Source organism: Thunnus albacares, chromosome 1 (genome assembly GCF_914725855.1).
Source record: "Thunnus albacares chromosome 1, fThuAlb1.1, whole genome shotgun sequence".
NCBI classification, from domain to species: Eukaryota; Metazoa; Chordata; class Actinopteri; order Scombriformes; family Scombridae; genus Thunnus; species Thunnus albacares.
Genome location: NC_058106.1, coordinates 10,583,668 through 10,607,772, shown reverse-complemented (window position 1 = coordinate 10,607,772; position 24,105 = coordinate 10,583,668). Strand labels below are relative to the sequence as shown.

At 40.9% G+C, this 24,105-nt stretch overlaps 1 protein-coding gene across 3 annotated transcripts in view; it reads right to left on the bottom strand.

Moving 5' to 3' along the window:
* LOC122998284 (BTB/POZ domain-containing protein kctd15) overlaps positions 1–24,105 on the bottom strand; it is a 28,422-nt gene extending 4,317 nt beyond the window's left edge. Inside the window, exons 1-4 of one of the 3 annotated variants that reach the window (XM_044375286.1) lie at positions 23,205–24,105; positions 20,222–20,397; positions 12,952–13,096; positions 6,330–6,635 (exon numbers count right to left, since the gene is read on the bottom strand). In XM_044375286.1, coding sequence (XP_044231221.1) covers positions 6,330–6,635; positions 12,952–13,096; positions 20,222–20,397; positions 23,205–23,213 — 636 coding nt within the window. In that variant the 5' untranslated portion in view covers positions 23,214–24,105. Of the gene's footprint in view, positions 1–6,329; positions 6,636–12,951; positions 13,097–20,221; positions 20,425–22,863; positions 23,169–23,204 lie in introns of those variants that run through there. The other 2 variants (XM_044375206.1, XM_044375125.1) reach the window with 2 other exon arrangements.

Here is a 24,105-nt window from a genome sequence, read left to right as displayed (position 1 = left end):
TAATTCAAAGCGTCTTTAAGTATTGTGAATTCACACAGTAATTTAGTTCAGGTGACACTGGTGGGAATGCAGCTGCTCACCCTGGCTGTGTAACTACCCACAGAGCTCGACAGGGAACAGAGGTGTTCAGGGTTAGGTCAGTCCTCAAAGTGACTGCAAGTACAGTTCAGACTAAACTGAACAGACTGGAGCACATGAGGTTCTCACACCATCCGACTCTCACTGGGTAACATTTTTTTTATCTGTGGTCTGTGGTTTCTGGCTTGCAGCTATATATAAGCTAAGATATAACATACTGAAGTACGTTTACTATGTACTGTACTTAAGTACAATTGTGAGGAACTACAACTTTACTTGAGTTTACATTTCAGTAGGAAACATACTTTGTACAGCACTTCATCTATTTGACAGCATGCAATCTTAAAGATTAAACTACCCCACAGTGTATGATGTGTTTAAAATCAGCTCACTTTGACCAACTACAACATTAAATTACTGCTTGTACACAGTAATCCACCAGTACTGATAATCCAATCATATAATATACAATAACGCTCACAGATGACATTCTGCATCATGAGCCCTTTTACTTTTGATACTTCAAGTACATTTTGCAGCTAATACCTCTGTACTTTTACTTAAATATGAATTTGAATAAAGGACTTTTACTTAAACAAGGTATATTCACACTGACATTACGGTCTGCTTCCCAAGGAAATGCAACACTGTCAAATGCACACTTTTAAAAGTATTTTTCTTTATTACATTTAGAAGGAGTGCAAAGATTCCTCTGCACCTGAGCCAGTTTGGGCTCAAAACATACTATATTCTAAATGTGATAAAGAAAAATATTTTAAAAGGGAGCATTCTGCAGTGTTTGGAAGCAGAGAGCATCTATAATTTTTTGGACTCAGCACCTGGACATGCAAGATGTGTGTGTGTTCTGATTGCTTGGATGTGACATTTCTAAAAATGGATGTTTAATAATACATGTTTAAACGTATTTGTATTTGTGTGATCGAGTGAATAGAGACACTTTTTCCCTCCCTGTTCATGTTCTATTTCTTTCCTGTTTTAACTCCCGTTGGCTGCTGCAGTTACTCTTAGAAAGAACCACTTACTCCCCGACTAGTCTGCATTCGACAAAATATTAAACAATTTATAAAAAACAATTTTCTGGCACCAACTGCTCTGAAGCTGTCAAAACGTCCAGTCTCCATCCTCCCCACACTGTGGGTTAACCTGATGCCTGTTGAGCCTGAGTGCCTGATGTTGTTTTCGACCCGCTGAGCCTAACAGGGAGCACAGGGAGCCCAGCCACAGCAGTGTTAATGTCTTGTTCTGCCAATCGGGCCACTGAGGAGCACAACTGAGGTGTTTGTGTGGCCTTGTCAGCTCTGATGAGCTGTGCTTTCTCTCTTTACTCAGACCAGGATTGATGGAGTGGCAGTGTGACATGTAAGAGAGTGTTGCGACGTGTTGCGTTCCTTGCCTGGGCAGCAGGGGGACAGGGAGCCCTTCTCTACGACCGCCTCCGCTGTCACATTGATGAAGGACGGATTGGCTCTGGTCTGATCTGAGTGCTTCATCATGGTGATGTATGGGGCAGTAGGCCCGGCTCCGGCTCAGGGACGCGCGTGTGTGTACACCTCTGTGGCTCTTTGGCTAAATGTTTTCCCTCCGCTAAGTGCCTTTCCTGCTCTCTGTTTCTCTCCGCTGGATCTACATCACAGCGCAGGTGGTTTGCATTATTCCCTAAATTCCATTCATGACTTCATGGAGAATCACGTGCCAAGGTGGAGTTGTTTATTCTCACTCTCTCACATCTGAATACACAAGATGAAGGACTAAAGAAGGGGTTGCATTTACAGTACACAATGTAATACTTTCCTTCCAAGATGTCTTTTCTGTAGACTGATACAAATAGCTACTATTCTTATATCTAACTCTTATAGAATATAATACAAAAATGTGCCAGAAACTTACACTCTTGAAAAGAGCCTGAAAAAAATTCCTTGATCTTTATTTAGTAATTGCTCGAGATATATTTTACTAAGAAGTGTAACCATTTCTACTGACCTTAGACATGTTTCTTTATCTTAAAGTGAATAAAAACTGACTAATAAACTGCAAAAACAAATCACTGTGCTTAGTGTACAGTAAAGTATTGAGAAATGTTATGTTATCTCATTGTGACCAAAGTATCACAAGGTCTAGCAGTTTCAAGCCCTGGGCAAGACAGCTACAGTACCTTAGCCCTGATAAAATCATTTGAGACTAAAATGAGTTCTCTATGCCAGTGACATACAATAAACTGAAAACAGCATACATTTAAAGGTTGTCACACATCCGTCTCTTTCCTGTCAAGACCTCTTCAGAGGCAGTCTTCATAAACACACTGCTCCAGACAGCACTGCATCTGTCCCCTTCCCTCCCTCTTTTTCTCTTTCTCTGCATGGTCTTCCTCTGTGGGCAGGGTGTGGTTGTGTATGTGTTCCCCTGGGTTGGGGTCCAGGACTGAAATCAGATCAGAGGCTCATTGTCTGGCGGGTAAGACGAGGATTATTTTCCTAACCTTCTCATACCTTCACACAACAATGAGAGAGGACAGAATGAGTAAGTTGTTTAGAAAAATCTCCTCTTACACCGAAAAACACCTCCATCTGCTCCTTGTGTCCTCATCTACATCGACTCAATGAGCCGGGCCCCTCTACTGTGCATGTGTGTGTTTATGCGCTTTTGACAGAATTTTGTGTATCTGTGTGTCTTAAAGGGGCCTACATGAGCCATAAAAAAAGAGAGCCTGACACCACAACTAACACCACCTTAACCAAGAGAGGCCATGCTGTGAGACAAAGGGGGGCATCGCTTACAGGGAACCTTCAAGATCCATCTCCACTTTCTGTTAGCAGTTTGTCTGAAGAGAGGAGTTCAGCTGCACCTCGCCTTCAAAGGAGCCTAATAAAAACCTAAACAATAAAAAGTCCTTTCAGACCATGTTAGTCAGATGCGCTCACATCCCATAACCAGTCTCACTGGTAAACAGAGTGGGAAAATGTTGTGTTAGTTGATGCGGCCAATTAATTATATTGCAAGTCATTTAAAAATCTATAAAAGAAGTATAAACCGGTTTAGGCTGTTTGAGAAATTGTAAGTATGGTATTAAAAAATGCAATACGTGTATTTCAATTGCCTTGAGCGGTGTTATATTGGAGTCTTTTTAAAAAAGGAGCTGTGTCTTAAAAAGGAGTAAAGCGTAAATTATGCATATCATTTTCCCCCCCTTTCCATTCCTCTTTTTCATTTTTTCGCAGGAAAACATGGCCGCAGTCCACACGTGCTTTGTCCCGCGCTCGCTCGGCTCTCCTTCCCTGGAGGTGGTCTCTCGCACTGGCAGGAGGGAGGTGGAGGTGTCAGAGCGCGCTAGCCTGCCTGGGAGAGGCTCTCTCTGGGTGCTGGAGGGGGGGAAGGCTCCTCTATGTGTTGGCCTGTTTGTGGCTGTGGGCGCTGAAGTGTGTTATATCGAGCCTGTGGTGTGAGGCTGATATGTTCCCCCTCTCAAAGACCTCGTTCGGTAACACAGCTGTAAAACTAGTTTTCTGAAGTTGTTTTTAATGTCTTACTACCAAACTAGAAACTGTGTACAATTCTGCTTTGAAAAAGGAGATTGTTACTCTCAGTCAGACGACCTGGTTTAAAATGGCATAACACGCCAATACCATGTGCTCCTGTGTGTACAGCGAGTACAATAAAATGTTAAGAAGCAGGGACATACTACAAAGCACAGGCCAGGCTCAGATCACATCATACCAAAGCTACAAGAGCCACTTGGAAACAGTGAAAGTTCATCTTCAGACAGAATGAAAAACTACAGACACTCCGTGCACTTGCCATTATTCTCTTGACAAACTCACTGTAGCCATCACAGCTGAAATGATCTTTTAATAATGACAAAGAGCACTTAGCTCGACTGTGGCAACATGCAGAAAAAAAGGGCCACAAATCATGCCAACTGCCTTAAAGCAAAGTTTTTGGTGGAATTCCAAGTTGTAGACACTGAAAGCCAGTGAACGCAGGTATTGTAAAGGTTATAGAAACTGGCTTGTGAATAATGAAAATAAAATCTGAAGACTGAAGTTGCATGTGTGGTCTGGGAAGGTGCGATCAATCGCCAGGTTGCTAAAGCTCAGTAACTCCAGTGGAGCTGTGCAGTGTCCATCAAAGCTGTACAATGCAAATGCCAGCCAGGTGTTTAAGTGTGTATGAAAGTTTTGAAGGGCGGTGGTGAAAAATGATGTGCTTGCTCAGCAGAATCATTTGCTGGATAAATAAAGGTAGAAAACGTCTCCACTGTGGAAACATGCAGAGTGTTTACAAGGCCACACATCATGTTGAGTGACTCACAGTGGAATCTGCGTTCTGTGGCTAACCTGAAGGACGGGACTGATGCCATAAAACACCCACAGTGTCAAATCAAACTTAAACATATGCAAAACTCAGTGTCTAGATAAAATGTAGGCTATACAAGGGTTTCATTGTGAAATCATAATGAGAGCTGTGCATTTAAAATAATTATCTTCACTTCCTGATGCTGAAAGATTTTATCCTTAAAAAAATAAGTTTACAGTAAGCTCGCTAAGGAGTGATTTGGGTAAAAATACAGTTTATATAAGGAAACACTTTACTCTACGTGCTTTGTGTGACACTGTAACTATATATTTAGTGTTTCAGCACTATAGCATTACAGTCACATCTTACACTGCATGAATTACATAATGTGCCTTGTCACCCTTTTAACACCTTGTAAATCTGTTGGGAGTATGTTACTTAAAGGTACTGTATACTTGCCCCGGGAAGTATTTAGCCCTGTTTGCTGCACATTGTGTGTGTATTAACCACCAAGGCCACTGAGATGAGTGCCATAGTTAGCTGCACTTGATGCTATCCTACTGGGGACTATTAGCAGAGGGCCAGTTAACCATTAGTTGATTTTTTTGTGTGAAGTTAAAATCGTCTCAATGTTTTATATTCACACTTTTGAGCAGCCTGCTGTCTGTATCATAGAGTGGCCTTTAATATGAACCTGATAACATGAAGCTTCATCAGAGTGTTAGATAAATTAATATCTACACTGGGTCCACATATCATCTTAAATCTGCACATTTACAGTATTTTATTTCTAAACTGGTCTATTTAACACATTCAATTTCCCCACACACAAGACATAATAATAAGTGTTTAAATCTTTATTAATTATTATATTTTTATTTTATGTATGCATAGAGAGGGACTGCATTGAAAATATAATTTTACTCACCATTACTAACATGTAGACTAAATGTCTGGGTCTCCATCGTTTGTGTTGCATTATACATTCAGGATTTTAAAAAGAGATTTTATAAATACATAATAAAGGGGATATAAATACTTTATAAATAAAGTTTGCTCTTTCCTGCCCAGTTTCCTGGTTCAGTGTGAATATTTACTGGCACATACTACGCTGATGGGAAATGTAATTAACACGTTTTTCATGACTGTAAAGAACAGATCTTGACTTTAGACAGCTACTTTCATTTGGTTTATTATGATGTTCTGTTTTAAGGAATGCATCATATTCCTGCAGTATACCTATAAGGAACTTAGAGAGTATCTGTTAGTGTACATCTTTAGTGTAGTGATCTTAACATTATGTTAACATATGTTATTTTTCATTTTGTAGTTCAATAAGTTCATCTGTAAAATCTCTAATATTTTTAAATAACTGTATAGTAACTCATCTCACTTAATACTGAATTTAAACACTTTTATATTATATTATACATATATATTCTCTTTTGAATAGAACAGAGTTTATGATATTTTTATCACATGGTGTCACTCTAACATTACTGTGGTGACTGTTGATCTGTATTATTGTGTATCCTCTTGGCTTTTATTGTTCTTTATTTCCCCAAATCAGTCTGTGTGAAATGAGATGGTATTTGTTAGATAATTGTTGTATTTGTTAGATAATCTGTCCCACATAATCGCATGCTGTCATGCATTACTCAAACCTGCATTAGCATTTTCTGTTAGCAGAATATTCATGATACACCAACATCAGGAGCACCACAACCACCCACGGAGCTGGTTTATGGCACTTGCTCATTAATATAACAAAAATGTGTATTGTTGATAAATGTTTTGCTTCAGATAGATTTGGTAGTTTTGTTTTGCATAAAATGTCTAGACTGTATGGAGTGGTTGGGTGGAGGGTGAAGGTTGGGATTTGTTTGTGTTACCAATCCTTCAACACTATAACAGGCAGGAGAGGCTTTTTGGTGCATTACCTGGACGGAGTTGAGCCTGCAGTAGCCATTGAGGGGGAAGCGGATGACGTGTGTTGGGTCCTGGTTCCAGCCAGCGTTGACTGAGTTACACATGACGTCACCAGTCTCAGGGAAGATTTCCTCGATGAGGACCTTCTCCCCACTCAGGGCGATCCTCTCGCCCAGGTCGGGTGTGACGCGAACCACCAGGCAGTCGCAAGGCTGCGCCATCCGTCGTTGCTCACGCTCCTGCTTCCAGCGCTCCAGCTCCTTGATCATGGGTGTCAGCTGGTAATAGCGCGCCTCCTCATACAGCAGGTGGAAGTCCTATACAAGCAGATTAACATGGAGAAGAGATATCAGTGAGTTTGCATGTGTGTGGTTGTGTGCGGTCCTCTTGGCTATATGTGTGACTAATACACTGTGAGTTTTGGTACTTTACATGTACATTACATTACAAGGTCACAGAGACAAAACATTGCAACATTGCACATTGCAACATTAAGATGACAGCAGTGGGTATTTGCAGGGTATCCCGATGGCTTCCCCACAGCAACTAATGACAAAGTGTCCTTGAGCAAGACACTTAACCTCTAATTAGTCCAGGAGTGCTGCTCCTGTCTGCATCTGCACTTCAACCTCTCAACGGTGGTGAAACAAAGATTATGTGGCACAGGGCTGCATGGAGGAACAAATGACTAATTACACAGTGATGGATGAGTGTCTATTTCTGAATATTTTTAGGGAACATATATGTGTGCGTGTCAGACACCAACAGTGTTCTTTGTCCTTGCAGTCAGTTACAACTATGGAGTGCAAAGGTCAAGGAACCACGTCTTTAACCCTCACACTTGTTATGTTGGCTGCTTGAATGTCAGCAGTGTAGGAGTTTAGGCTTATAGCGTTGTATTCATAAGTTCATATATATGCAGACCCGACCCGTGGCATAAGTGGTACAGGCGAATGCTAGGGCACCTTCCATCCATCCCCAAATGACGAAAGAAAAAAAAATCAAAATTTTAAACTTTTACTACTTTTTACAAATACTGTTTTAATACTATTATTTCAAAATATTACAAAAAAGCCCACAACAACTTAACTACATAGCATAGCCTATTAAATAGAACCTATTTTCTGGTTTGCCTGCATCACACCAGGATTGATTCATAACAACACACATAATACCTTCATGTAAATATCAAGAACCACAATAAACTCCCAAGAATATAGATATAGTTGAAACAATTTAATATCCATTGAACTATTAATTCAAGTTGAACTAAAACAGTATAAAATCATAATTATACAAATATAAAAACAATTTCTAATGAATAAGCAACAGAAAGAGTATCACACAAAAAAACAGGCTCTCAACATCATCAACATTTAGATATACTTAGAGATGTCAGTTTGTTCTTTGGCAGGCAGGGATCATCACAGACCATGTGCATAATGGGTTTCATGGTTCTGTCTCGTTTCTGATTGGTAAATTTTTGTTATAATTGTCTACTCTTGCTGTTTGTGTTTATAATGTTATAGGCTATTATGGGGCTTTGGTGCTATTATTAGCTGGGTTTCACCATCAGCAGCTTTTTTATTAATATAATGTAACACCCAATGGTCACATATACTCCTCTTCTCTCTTCAGATGTACTTTTGAAATATTTTAATCTCACCCCTGCAAATCCTGGGCCACCTGCAGACACCTTCTCCACCTCAGCATCTTCCAGCAATGCAACATCAGGTTCTACTGTTTTTATTTTGTGGGTTTTTTGTTTCTAAAATAAAGAAAATCTCCAAGACATAAAGCTATGGAGTTCCTGTGCGAGTGTATGAACATTGGTGGCGGAATTAGCTGCAATGCCAGGGGCACCAGCTAAAATCTTGCCTAGGGCACCAAATTAGTTAGGGCCAGCTCTGTCTATATAGAACAATCAGGTAAATACCCCAAATAAAAATGTAAAAATTGTGAAGTTAACAGTATCTATTGGCCACAAAATTGAAAATAGAGCATTGTTTAAAGTTGCACTGTGTAGGATTTAGTGGCATCTAGCGGTGAGGTTGCAGATTGCAACAAACTGAATACCTACGGTGGCAGTGAAACTCGCGAAAAATGCGAAAGGCCCTCTCTAGAGCCAGTGTTTGGTTTGCCCATTCTGGACTACTGTAGCAACATGGTGGGCTCTGTGGAAGAGGACCCGCTCCCTATGTAGATATAAAGGGCTCATTCTAAGGTAACGAAAACATGATTCTTATTTTCAGGTGATTATACACTAATTAAAACATACTTATGAATATTATATTCCATTTCTGCCAACTCCATTCCGCTAGATGCCACTAAATTCAACACACTGCACCTTTAACATCTCACTTGTTACCATGTAATACATCTTCTGGAAAGAAGAACAATAAACCAAGACCAGCAGGACAACAATCTCAAGCAAAGAATAATCATGCTGCAGCTCTTGGCAGAGCTATGCTAGCCCTTTAGCATGTTTTAGTGAGCCGACTCCAGAAAGGCCATCAGTAGGGCTCCAGTGAAGTGGGATGGCGCATTCCTGTGTGCAGACAGTCTGCAGCAGATTGCCTGACTCTCCCTCCTGGGCAGGGCTTGCTGGGGGCCATTTGCCCCTGCGCACTTGCCTCTAATTTCCCACAAGACCAGATGGCACCATCATTCACCGCTACCAAAGAAAATACGGGGAGGCGGAGGTTCGCTATTGGAGGCAGACGGGAGGTGAGGAAAAGATACGTGCAAGTGAACATGAGGACAATCATCAGCCAGGGAGGATTTTAATGTATTCCTCACATGGAGGGAATTTTATGTTAATGAGGCTTGTGGCCCGATGTTAAGCTCCTATTAGAACAAGATTTAATTAGGTTACACCTAAATGCTGCAAATCTTTCAGCTAAACAATTAGTAATTAATAAATCTGTGTTCTGATTAGTGTTTCACTGTGACAAAGAATGACAGCTCAATTCATTCTTAGTTCATGAAGTGCCATTGCTGCCATTCAAAGTCTATTCTTACATGGTATCCATGTTCCTTAGCTTGTGGCTATAGTTTGTTTTACTGTATGGATATTGTGAAACCGTGGCAAGGCAAACAACCGATAAAGTATTTGATATATAATGAATACAGATATAAGTTGCTCATCTTGGTGCAGTGCAAAGTCTAAACACCCTTGAACAGTGAGACAATGTGTGTTTGTGCGGCGGAAACAACATATGTTTCATATAGTCTGCATCATTGGTGGCTGTGGGTGCTGGTGCTGCCCGGGAGCCCTGATCTAAAAAGAGTTTTTCCCCTTCCCTTCTCAGGACCACTGCTGGGTACAGAAACAGAGCATGGCAGCAAACAGCATATTCATTAACCCTGCTGCTTCTGTCAGACTCTTTAGCCTTGAAAAGCCTCCCTCACTGGTTTACCCCTTCATCTAAACTGTGCCTTCATCTGAGGCGTGTGAACGACACCCAAATACAACTCCATCTGGTCTGAGCGTTGACGCAACACATCTTAAGCTGACGGCCTAATATTTAAGATTGCAGAATGCAAAAGAGAGGGGGAGTGCGTCCTTTTTTTCCCTTTTTCTCTCCTTTTCTCCCTTTCTTTTTCTCTCCTGGCCTTCTTGCTGCAGCTGACAAAACTCATACTGAGACGCTCCCCTTCAGGCAGCTCTCTGTATCAAAGTGTAGCTCCTCATCCTTCACAGGTCTGAAGCCATGGATGGATATGTTTTTAACAGGGGTCTGTCTGCGAGGCACTTTAGTCATCCTGAGCAGTGCAGAAAACAACAGAGTAATCCTAAGCGCTGAGGTGAGGATGAGAGGGAGACAGGGCCAACAGCTCTGTCCTGGCTGCTGTAGCTGCTGCTACTGCTGCCAGCTCTACCAGACTATTCATCCCCCAATCCTGTGTCCAGACAGCCCGTTTGAGCTTCAAAATAATGATCCGACCTGATCGCCCACCGGCAAGGCAACATCTCAGGGAAGGACAGAGGGAGGGAGAGACAGAGAGGGAGGCAGAGAGAGAGTGAAGAAGAAGAAAATGATGGAAACTGTCACTGTGAGGGAGTCGGAGGACTTTTTTGGACAAAAAAATGACTAAACCCACATGCACAGGTTGTTGACAAAACAGAACACTGTCGAAAAATACAACCAACTCTCATCTAATATGCAGCCTTGCAAAAAATAAAAACATTAGCTCTTCCCTATAGCTTTTGATACCTGAAGAAACAAAGCATTATTGATTTAAAGTACAATATGAAAGCCTGAATAAACCAACACAGAAACCACTAAGTCTTAACGGTTTATAACCATGCCCTCAACATGACTGAGCATTGCTTACAATCTTGTGATTAATTGTAGTTTGAATAATGAGATGAGGGAGGATATTAATAGTGAATATTTTGTTCCACTGATGTAGGCTGAAAAATTTCTTTTCCTATTCTGCTCAGACTTTCACATTGATTTAGCAAAACACACAGTGCCGTGGCTGCCAGCAGCAGAACAGACCCAGCCCCCGGGCGACGGCAAGCCTGATTGTGTTCAGATAAGGACATGCTCAATTCCGCCTCGCACTATTTGCATTTTTTTTTCCCCGGCTTCACGCAAATTGAAAGGTATGCAGATCAACACAGGCTTATGCGAGGGGATCGTAATGAGTTGAAACAATAAAGTCCAATGTATTCTCCCAAACCGTGGTGCCTGATTGGACTGTCAAGACTTCACAGAAAGGGAGTGAAATCATGAAGAAGAAGGGGAAAACTAATCGGTACTGAGTCAGGCCATCATTTGCCAAAATATGCAGGGCTTTCATGTCATGTTCTGTTGTCTGATGTTTGGCTCTCGTTCAGACTATCCGTGAGGCCTGGAGAGTTTGCCTCTGGCTCTGAGTGGCTTGGCCTCGCCTTGTTCCCTTGTAGAGAATGATGAACAAGTGCCAGCCCAGTGGAAAGGTCATGCAAGTTAAGGTGGAGTAGAGGTGAAGAATAGAATACACCTAGGAAACAATATCACTGAATAAATACCTTGAACAGGAAGGATACTGTAGCTACAAATGGCCATGTGGGTAAATGTGGGGTAAGACTAAGTTGCTGGTAATGCTATCAGTTTGGTTTAAAGCTGCACTAACAAATATCATTTTTTATTACCAATGGATTAAGTTACAACATGTAATGTGAAAGGTTTCGCTTAAGTAGTGATGAATGCTCAGTTAATTATCACCCGACTCTGTAGTTTCTCTCACCTTTATAGACCGTTTTAGTGTCATTCAGCTCATTGTCTTGGTCTTAGAACCTGCAACTTTACGGTTTGGATTCACTCTTACTGCTCTCATCAGCCTCATTTTCAGCAGTAGCAGGCAGCTGTTTTCAGTAAAAAAGCTCTGATAAAACTGCTGTACACTACCTACCCAGCAACAAATGGCAGACAAAGTTAGTGACTAACACAGTGGAACATTTAGCAGCTAAAGAGAGAGATACTTCTCTCAAGAGTTGGTGGAGACCAAAACAGAGCTGAAAGTAAAAGGGTTAAGAATGAGTAAGTAGCCAAATGTTTGCAAACATGCTCACCATAGCAACTTTATGAGGTGATATGTCAGTGGTGTGTTTACAGCTTGTTGTGCTGTCCCCAAGTGACCAAGAAAATTCTGCTTTAACAGCTGCTAGCATCACAAAATGTGTAATTAGTTACTTAGCATGGATGGGAATCTACAAGTATGTGCACCCTGCTAAACTCTTATCATTGTCTGTGTAAAACATTATTTGATACCAAGCCTGAAAACATGTGTTCTGTTGCCATGAACATGTGCTTTGGATGATTTAATACAGTACTCTAATGGACATGATATAATGTACCGTATGTGAGTTCACTTACAAGTTCATTCATGCAAACACTAAAACAGGAGCCAGGTGTGTGCAGCCTCAGCCCACAAAGACTAAAGTGTGTGTAGCTGTGTGCACAGATGCATGTATATATGGGTAGAGAGCATGTTAGCATGTATTAAACTGCACTAACATGCCACAGCTCTCCCTGTGAGTCCTTGACTGTCGAAGAGACTTTCTGTCAGCATTGGAGCCAGTCATCAGAGCGCATGGAGAGCAGAGGGGTGCACAGGCTATTTCACCTGGACTCACCTCTATAGAAACCACTCTGAGTGAAAAACAACAGCTCAGGGCTTTGGCACACACATCACGGGGCCATGCTCCAGTTAGCGATTTACCTTTCCACCACTGTACACTCCAACTGAGTCTGCTCCATGTTTCTTTTTACCCAAAAAGTTTTCCTAATTATTGCTTATGCTTGTACTACAGGTACTTAATGTGTTGAATGGGAGCAGGGTGAGTCTAGGTAAGGCACTGTGAAAACAGAACTGGCGGCTCTGTTGTGGAGGGCCATCAGGTCTATTTTAAAACATGCAGCCTTTGAGAAGGCAAGTAAACACTAATAAATACAAAGATATTCACACTTTACTAAATTATCTTCAGAAAAATCAGACAGAAAAGGAATTTTAGACAATACTGTTGTGTGTCTTGGCAGATGACTTTATGTACTAAGCTCTTTATGTTATGTTCAAACTGTGCAAGCTGATGAAGCAGACAAGTATAAACTTAATACAGTATGTTGTGATGTGGATATGTACCTTGAAGTCATCTGGAAGGAGCAATTTGCTGGTCCTGAGGAAACTGAGAATGTAGCGGAATATCTCGCCGTCCCGATCTATGAAGTAGTGCTGCTTCAAGCTGTCCAACACGATGGGCTCGGTGCCATTGAACAGACGACTGATTCTGAAAATTGAAATACACACATACAAACATGCACGCGCCCAGGCAGCCACGCACACAAACGTACACACAGCCACACGCACACACACACACACACACACACACAAACAAACACACGTAATGGAATGAGCCAGCTCCCTTCAAATGCATGAAACAATTACCCTCCATTTATTTTTCAATTTTATTAGCACTAAGCTTGAAATGCATTAGCATCCCAGGTTGAAACAAGGGGCTTAAGGCACAGTTCCTCCATTCCAGACTTGTTTGAAGTGTCCCTTCTGCAGAGAGATTACAACAACACACACGCTTGCTGCTTGTACTTACAGAAATTAATGGCATGAATGTAGCATTACAGCTCTATTATTCCATCTGTCAGAGGGGTGGAAATGAAACAGGGGTGGGAAGTGGTGGAGGGTGACATACTAATGTGAGGAGGACATCTGGACAAAGATATTTACTTTTACAGTTTGACTTTGGTATGAAATGTGCTACGAGGAATTCTGGACATGTTGCCTAAATTGAGCATCTATGATGCTATGTATTACATGCTTTGTTTATAAGAGACACATTTCACTATAACATCTGTCATAAAATTGTCTCTTTCAACTCAAGTATTTGATTTATGTGTGTTGGCAAGTTTACTGTGTTGATTGTGAAACAATAATGACATAATGAATAAGAAACTATGAATGACAAAGTAGCAATCCATTATGCTAATTTCATATACATGTTTGGGTGAAATCGGAACACTTTACTGAAAATGAAGTCAACATTTTTTGTTGTTTCCATTTCAGCAAAAGAAACTCTGCTTCATACAGTACGTCATCACAGAGGGTGGATTCTCTGTATACATTAAATGCATATGAACCATCCAGAGGACCTGAACACACAATGCTAATCTAGTTATTTGTTTCATATTTAGAAGCAAAGCAAAAGTTTCAAAACATCTAAAAAGGAAAATAACAGTTGAGATAATGAAAATAGCATTTCCTGAAATTACAACAATAACGTTTTCCAATTAAGAAACTCAATAATGAACTACAAACATAATTAGATGTATGTTTTTAAGCTTTAACCAAATATTGACAAGACTTTGGTGTAATAATAGGACACTTGTTGCTGCCTAGCGTCCCACGGTTAACCCCTTCCACTAGCGAACTATAAGATTAAGGGCTTATTTGAAGTTGGCTACAGGGGCTCATCAAGGCAAAGAGTGGAAATTGCTGTTATCTTTAAACTTTCATCACGCCATGTTGGCGCCGTGCCTCGAGATACCTTTGGACAGATATTCATTTCCCCTCATCTTTGTGTGGTTTTCCTGCTGCTTTACTTGAAGGTCCCACTCTCGCTGTCCAATAATCTCATCTGGGCACCTCCACTCTATCTGTTTGTTCATTTCCAAATGCTAAATGTCCCTTTTCAATAATTAAAAATACTTTTCTGGTGTTCAGCATTTAGTATCTCTAAAATATTGAGGATGCAATTTATACAAGTGTTTCATTTTGTTAAACGTATCAACTCCCATAGCACAAAATAACTCTGAAGTGCAATAATTTGCTTCAATAATTTGACTCATTTTGAAACAAAACTTGCATCTCCCTCAGCGGAGAAACCTGGAATGCCTGTGCAGTGTAAATAAGCCATACTAGCAATTTACACAAGAAATCTGTTGCACGTAACCTCTTTAACGGTTTCACTGCACATTTCCATCGTCTTTCACAGAAACAGCTCTTGGCAGGGCGCTGCGTTGCTGTTATTATCATCATTTTGATGTAATCAGCTCTTTAATCACAGTAACAGCTCCTAGGTCGGCTGACAAAGTTGTATGACAAAGAAAATTGTAAAACCTATTTGCAAACACGTCCAGCAATACACACACACACACACACACACACACACACGTGCATGCACATGCACACGCCCAGCACTGCCTCAGTACTGGCATTGTCAAACTCTATTACAAGACACTGGAAGGGAGCCACAGTGGGAATGTCAATGAACAAACAGCAGGGCTGGCTTCAGTCTCACTCATAAACTCATTTTACTGAATTTACAAATTCAATCCTCTACTTTGGAACAGTGTGTAAGCTTGTATTTAATGGTTGTATCAGGTATCTCCTGACCCTGATGTGTCGGCTCACCACATTGAAGCTATCACGTCAAATTCATCCCTTTTCTTTTCTTTGACTTGACTGTGTGAAGAAGCAGAGCAAAGATGGTTCTACTTCTCTCTCTCCCCTCCTGCCATCCTTTCTTTCTTTCTTTCTTTCTTTCTCTCTTTCTGTCTCCATCCTTCTCCCTTACTCGCTTTCTCTCTGGAAATCGATGCAAAATGCTTTATAAAAAACCAATACTCATCTCCCTGTTTTGCCTGAGGTGTTCCTTTCTCATATGGTCTTGCAATTCTTCCAGCTAGAATTTCACCATACCCCTCCAGGCTAACTCTGTTTTTCATCTCCACTTTTTTAAAAAGCAATTAAAATGCTGCCTGTTTTTCTTTTTCTTTCCCTCTCCTCCACTCCCTTCACTCTCTCTCTCTCTATTTCTCTGTTGGTCTCCTCATGTTTTCCCCTTTCTGCTAAATCCCTGATTTGAGGAGTGGGGGGTAGTTTTTAACAGGTAGGGGGAGACAAGAGGGTATGTGGTGTATATATACAGAGAAATTAAAAGAGAAGATACACAGACAGACAGTCCAAAAGACAAGGAGATTGATGGGGAGAAAGAAGAAAGGGAAAGGGAAATGGAAAGAGAAAGCGTGACACACGGAGAGAGAGAGAAAACAAGACAGAAAAATCAGAAGAAAAAAACTATAACAGAATTAAAGAGGGAAAAAGCAAGAGAGAGGCAGAGAGAGAAACAAACAGAACACAAGAGGAAGATAGAGAGAGACTGAAAGAGTGGGAGAAAAAACAAGCTAAGACGGAGAAACAGAGGAAGAAAGAGAAAGTCAGGGAGAAGGAGGGAGGTGGTGGGTGTAGGAGGTTATCAAGGACAGGAACAGCTCAGATCTCCCACCCCAGCGGTGCAAAGTAAGGGCAGGCAGCAGGGCAGTAGGTGGGCAATATCTGGCAGGATCCTCGCTGCAGCAGCTACAGCCGGCCAGCGGCACCGAGCTGCCAGAGACGTGTCTGCAGGAGCTGGGAGAACCCAGCGCAGGTAACACTGATTCTACTATAACAGATGCTATCTGGAAACTGTAACACTAATGGACGCCTTATGAAAGTGAGACATTCGGCAGCTTCCTGCAAAGTGAAACAAACACACCCAGGGATCTCGATGAGTGTGTCCAGCTTGACATCAAGGGCCGCCCACTACGGCTTCAGAGTAGGGAAAGTCAAAAGGAGGAGTTGCTGTACCTCTGATCCTGCTCAATGTCATTTGTAAAATATCCAATAAACTAGTTCCTAAAACAAGCACTCCAAAAGGATGCTTGAGAAAAGTTTCAAAACAAGGAATACAGTTTTAATATATGATGTAATATATTAATATAAGAGAATATATGAGAATGACTGCTCAAATCAGGTGTCTGAACTCTCAGTACCTTTATATATGTCAGTAGTAAATCAACAACCACAATAAAAATCTTCTCACATGGTTCCCTGGAATGAGTTTCATCATGTAGGGATCTGTTGCCCAATATTTGTCTACACGGGTCCATGAAGTGGATTTTTTTGAGAAACTCAATTGCTTGTACACTGATAATATGACTGTATCAGAATATATGAATGCTTTAATCAAGCAGGGTGCAAGTCATGACATAATAAACATAATGTCTATTTTTTGGAGCGACATAACTTGAATGTTTTGTAAAAAACCAACAATCAATTAGCATTATTATTTAATACTGAATCATTAAACCTAAATGTTTTATTTTGGATAATGGCAGTGTCTTAGTACTATTACTTAGTGCTACTAAGTAATTACTTCGTAGTAATATCTCTTAAAAATATTTAAAATAAACTTGGGTTGAAGAAACAATAAGACACTTAAGGCCATGCTGACAATAGCAAAGTTTAACAATAAAAATGAAATAAAAAGCAAAGAAAATACAGAATTTCATGTAACTAATGCACAGTAAATGATGTGACATTGTTAGACATGTTAATTATGGTGATTTGAGCTTACAGAAAAGTAAACTATTAGATTCAGAGGACCATTAAAAGAACATGAAGCCAGTACAGATCTATTGTCTCTGGACATAGAAGATTCATCTTCAAAGAGAAAAATGTCCAGTGGTCCTTTCAAAATAGTTTCCTAGTCTCTGGAACATTTCCCCTAATTTCCTCAGCTTCTGTTCAAGTGACTGCTGAGACTGTCCTATTTGAGAGCTACATAGAGTGTGCATCAATGTTTCATGACCCCTGTCCCTTAATATGGAAGATGAATGACCACACATTAGTTACTAGACTAACTTTCTCTTGGCATGCTGCATTATTTAGGGGCCAATCTATTAAAAGTAATCATCAACTTTAAACTCTTTAACCCTGGCTTTTTAGTCATGACGTTCTCAGTTTTGCCAGGGCGCCCTGCTTGATCGGCTGTGGCCGAACGCGGCATATACAGCTATGCCAGTGTAATTGTTTTGCTTTCTGCTGTCAGCCATTATCCTAATTCACACAAAAGGGCCCCTCCTTCCACTGGCTCCAGTGGAAAGTGGAGCCCTGAGGCCAACTGTACACTGAGGAGGCTGGGAGACAGAGAGAAACAGTGAGTATGTGTGTGTGTGTGTGTGTGTGTGTGTGTGTGTGTGTGTGTGTGTGTGTGTGTGTGTGTGTGTGTATGTGATCCAGAGTGAGAAAGAAACAGAAAGAGACACAGACAGAGAGAGAAAGCAAAGGAGCATGTGTGAAAAAGGGAGACAGAGAGAGAGAGAGAGGGAGCGAGAGAGGAAAGAGCACTCTAACCAACACTCACACTGGTATCCGGTCTTTACTCTCACTGTAACAACACTGTTTGGGTACTCTGACATGACTCTGTGCTCCATTTACATGGTGCTCTGGGTCTGTCCCCCCTATGAATAACCTCTTTGTAAAGTGTAAAGCTGCACCAGAGCGTAAAAAAATAAAGAAACACAATAGCAATACACAAACACCAATAAATAAATAAAGTCCTGCTATCGGAGATGTGTTCAAAGCTCCAAACAATTGTGATTGGCCTCAAAAATATCAAGACCCAAATATCATTAGCACATTTGATTTAAAATTTAAAAAGGAAAACTCCTGTCTTGTGGCCACTGGATAAACACACACACACACACACACACACACACACATATATATATATATATATATATATATATATATATATATATATATATATATATATATATATCTCACTGTAACAGGGAGGAAAGAAAAAGCCTTAATAGCAAAAACAATCATAAACCCTTGTCTGGTATGAGCTTTATTTTTCTCATGACATGTTACAGTCAGGAATAAAAAGAGAGCTGTCAGGGATTTCCTGTCAGCGGACTCTGTGAATATCAAGGCTTTATTACCAAGGGATTATGTGGATTGTTTCCTGTAGCCAATTTGGCAGATTTTCTAACAACCTGGTGTATGTTTACCTTGGCCCACATGGGACTCTGTCAGCTGATGCAGAATCTGAGACTGTATAATGTAATGAATGACATGCTGCATTAGAGGAAAAAAGCAGAGGGGCTTACATTTTTAGAGGAGAAAAATTCACATTTCGTATTTTATCGTAGTTAGTAGTTGTGTAATTTCTTTAAGAGCTACCCTCAGTGGTGTCACCTTGTTTGTGGATGGAGCTAAAAACGTGAATAAAGTGGGAGGGTGGATTACCAACAGCTCTTACACAATCTGAATCATCATGACTAAATCTTACAATAGAAGAGAATCAAAAATAAAAACGCTGTTTGATTTATCTGTGAGAGAGCAGAACTATCAGATAATCTAACAGTTATATCCAGATGTCTGAGAGAACCCAAGCCCTCTCTTCTCCTGTCCCCACAAATATTCAATAAACAGTCCCTCTTTTAGCTGTTAACATTTCAAAGTTTCACTGCAATACGAGCCATGGTTTAGGCTATTTGAAAAATTATAATAATGTTCTCTCGCAAAATAGGAATATACAGTATGAAAGTTTTTTTTAGAATACATATATTTTGAGATGCCGTACATCTCTTGATAAAGATATCTTATATCTTGAAATCAATCCCTGTTTTTAAACTCAAATAATGGCAACAAAAATATCTTGTGCTGGTAAATGTTGGTTCTAAAATAGTAAAAAAAAAAAATCTATATGTAACATGCCAACAAGCTAGATTTTAATCAGATTTCAAGCTGCCCCTCATCAGCTCTGATGACAGAGATCCGGACATTTACGTCATTGTTTTTCCTTCAAGGGTTCCTTACAGCACTCTTGTCTACTGGCAGGGGAAAAAGGCTGTGAAAGGGGGAGTAGTGCATGCAGAGATGTTTGCATGGTGTGTAAATTCACACAAACACTCTCATTCAAATCAGAAAAAAAAACAAACAAACATGTGAAAGGTACTGTACTTGGCAGCTTGGCAGCAGCTGAATTTTCAAATGCAACTACCATGTGAAAGGAGATAAAAAAAAATAAATCACCGGATGTAATTATTTAACTGGTGAAATAATCATGACGAAAGCAAACAAAAACAATCAAATGCATCGTTTTAAAGCTAAGAGAGGACAGAAATAATGAGGGGAAGATAAATGTTCTCACAATGTTTGAAAAGATATTAAACTAGTAGCTTTTGAGGGCAATTTTCACTAAAGAACTTGCAGTGTAGTTGTCCTAATGCCAGTCAGCTAAATGACTTGTCAACAGCACAAACCCAATTAGACTTAATTAAGACAAACAGTAGTCAAATAATGTAATAAATCATTTGAGGAACTAAAATGCAACATTAAAGAATTAAACAGACCAATTTAAACCTATCTAAAGATTTAATGAGATAAGGTTTACGGTAGAATAATTGACTTCACATCCTATAAATTCAGAATTATGTCACATTTCAAACAAAAGCAACATTAAAATCCACTCTCTCTTCAATCAATCAAAATTTCCCTCATAATGATTTTCCAAAAATAGCAATGCCTTAATAAAGAAACTCCAGTAATAAGTCTGAAGCTGTCTTACCTTGAGTCTGGGTACTTGGTGAGAGTCGCCAGGCTACTGGTGTACATGTGTCCCCCGACATCGATGTGCACTGGGGCGTTCGCCTTGGTCAGCTGAGCCGGCAGAGGGATCCCCTGAGCGGCCAGAGGAGAGACCGGGGACCGGGTCAGAGACAGCCGTGACATGCTCCTTCCCTCCTGAAAGCAAGTGTACAGGAAAGCCATGGGAATAAAGGTAAAGAAAAAAAAAACACACAGACACAGTGATCCTACACAGGGAAGCAGATAGTATCCTTTCTGGATGGTATCAGATCACTTCCATGTCTGTCTGGTTGCATATTTAGCCTGGAAATTATTGCCACCGCTCTAATTAAGTATGTTTGCATCTTTTCATGCAGCACCGGAGGCGAGGATAGGAGGATGCTTATTAGAGAACCGGGGTGAGGGAGAGCTAGAGAGGGAGATAGACAGATAGAAACAGAAAGAGAGGGAGAGAGAGAGAGAAGGATAGAGAAGGGGAGAGAAGGAGAGGGAGGAATGCTAGGTGTCAGCCTCCAGGGGAATAAAACAAACTGCTGCTGCAATATTCTAATTAAAGGTCGCCTTATGTGTTAGACGTGATGCGCCCAGACACACCAACCACCAATCTGAGAGCAAGGAAAACACGGCGTGGAGGGAGGGGGGCAACTTTTTCCTCTAACACACACACACACACACACACACACGCACACACACATGCACACACACCATGTAACTACTTGTGTTTTGTGCTGGTAAAGCTATAACTTCATAACTAAACAGGCGAGGAAAGCACAATCCTAATGTCCACATTTACAGGCCAAACCAAACATTATCCTATACCAGGTAAGTTGTGGCTCAATACCAGACACATGTTTCCAATAACGGTAGTTATAAATGATAAAAACCTCACAATATACAGGCCAATACAATAAGTTGCGGAGGCGCATATTTGGTAGACCTGTCTGGATCTTATTGGGAGCTCGCTGGTGCACTCAGAGGTCAGGACGGAGCTGAGTTTGATTAGCTGATAAAATGTTTGAGAAAATATTTTTAATTCACTTCGATACGCCGCCATTTGACTCTGTCTACTGCTCCGGGAAGAGTAGAGGAGGCGTTTATCGCCAACTTACGGGTGCGTAATTTGTTGGCAAGCAGCTGCAGGTAAACCAACCAACCTCAGTTTACCCACATATTACTACACACTCTTATTTGTAATAAAGATATAATGTAAATCACAGACGGAGTAAATAATGCCTGAGTTATTTAGCTTAGATGAGGAATGGGGTTTTTTGAGGAAATGGAACAAATGTGATGCTGTTTTGAATCTAATTTGGATGTTTTCCGAATGATCACTGAGTAAAGGTCACAGTTTGCCCAATTTATCATTACTCACACATTTCCTGAAGGCTTTGGTTGAAATACAGAGCTTTCCTGACACAATTTAGAACATAACTTCAAAACCATTTAAATACTTCACAGTACAGCTACATAACTGGCTATAAAACAGATTGAGATAATAGCCTACAGTTTCACCCCCTCGGCAGAATCGATCAGATTGTTGTTGCACATATGGGCTGTTTTACTGTCATGACTGGTAAACTGAAGGCCGTCATGAAAGTCCAGATCATCCCTTCGGCTCTGAGCGATCTGGTGCCTTTGGGGCACAAAGTGAGACTGGGGCTTTTTTTCTCAGGGTGTTGCCCGCCTCACAGCAGTATCATGTTCGTTTAATATGATTACAGGAGGACGGGATTACATTTCAAATCCCAGGAAAAGAGAGAAAAACTTGGAAAGACTAAAGAAGTTTGGGGCACATACCAGCAGCCTGTCCCACCACCGGTAACTCTCTCTCTCTCTCTCTCTCTCTCTCTCTCTCTCTCTCTCTCTCTCTCTCTCTCTCTCTCTCTCTCTCTCTCTCTCTCTCTCTCTCTCTCACACACACACACACACACACACACACACACACACACACACACACTAACCAGTTAATCAGTTAAATCATGCCATGGTATGTGTGCACATACTGTACAAAAAGGCAAAAATAAATGAAAAATAGGTCTCTAAATTCTCGCAATCAAACCTAATCTCAAACATTCAGCATTCTGTCTCTCTCGCCGCACAATATGATAAATTCCTCCACAAAATCACAGCAGCTGTAAAGGCATCAACTTTCTCCTCAGTGCTGCTGTTCCTGCTTCCCTCCACTGACCCCGTTTAGGCGTCGTATCTTATTTCACACTTAAATGACATCCACATGATAACCCTGACAGCCCAAAATTTAAACTATTCATAAAACGGACACGGAAACGTTTAGCATAGCAGACAATACAACATCCCACTCCACACGAATACCATGCATGTGCTCTGCCTTTAATTCTACCAAATGCTCAATATGGCGTCTTATTCCTGCTGTACAATTAAAAGCATAATCCCGACATGTGTAATTCATCACCCGTTTGATAAAACCCACACGTGTGAACTGTCCAGTCTGTGAGAAAAGAAGTAAAACCACTTTGTTTCGAGCAGTATTCGCGTTGCTCTTCAGTACTTGCTCGGTAACTGACTATATACTCTTCGAAAACTGTAAGCTTTCACTGTGCGTAAAAAAACATTAGATTCTGTAATATTAATTTTTCACCCTACCGTTTCAAACATTGTAGGGAGTCCAGAGGAAATCCGTGGCGGCGGCCAGTCCCAGCTGCTGCGTAACCCCAAAATTCTCAAATATTTGATCCAAATGCCCCCGACTTTGGCACAACTACACCACCATCCAGCTCCAGCACGAACCTATTCTGCCGTGCGGAAAAAACAAGTCTTCGCACTGTATCCCACACAAAACTGTTTTTTTTTTAAAAGCACTAGGCTGTGACCGGGATGGACTGCTTGCAAAGAGTCTCTGTGGCTTTAAAGGCTCTATTGCAAGGCTGGCTCGACCTGTCCTCACCAAGCTTCTTTGTACCAAAGCGCACAGGAAGCGTCCTTACCTTGAACATAGATGAGATGATCTCCTTCCCCTTCTCTGCTCTTATTTGGATACGCGTAAAAATGTGCGCTCTTGTTGGTATCGTGCTTCGTATTTCGGCTTCTTGTATGCCTTTTTGCCTAAATGAAACTGCCCCTGTGGTTTGTTATGAGAAGAAGAAAGCCAATAATCCGTCTCTAAATAACAGAGCAGAGCTAAAAAAGAAAATTCTTGCTCCGGGCTGCCCAAGCGCCTCTGGGCCAGGGATTAGGCTACAATTAGCTCAACTCCACTCTCTCGCCCAGGCAATTTTCTCAAGGAAGAAAAACGTGATACCCCCCTATTCTCTAAATTATGACTGCACAGATATAATAAGTTATCTTATTTTTTCCCCGGCAAAAGCAGACCGTTCCCTTTAACGGTGTGAAGTTGTGATTTAGAGGGGGATAGGAAACCCAACAGGCAACTGTCAGTCGCTCAATAGATTTAGAGCAGCAAAAAGCAGATTTTAATCATTGTCATTTCGTCTGATGTAATAGTTCCCCAGGCAGTTCCAGCTAGTAGGCATACATTTCCATCTCCAGCTCCAGCCTAAATTTAAAGTTTAAAGCCAGGCGGGCTGCCATAGTCCTTCACTCAGGCAACATATAATAAAGGCGCAGTAACTTGTTGATAAAGTCTCAGTTGAAAAATATGTTGAAAATGAAGAGATATCCTTGAACCAATATCTTTCATGCGGTGATTTCCCTCCGTGTCCCCGCTCCCTCTTTCTCTCCCTCTCTCTCTTGCCTTAATGTCTGGAGTTGTAACGCCAAATTTCCTGCAGGCCATTAAAATCAAATGACGTCTATGGACATGCATGCATGCTGCTGCTGCAGAAAGCGCCCTCACAACCTGCCTGCAGCCAAATGCGCCATTTCAAT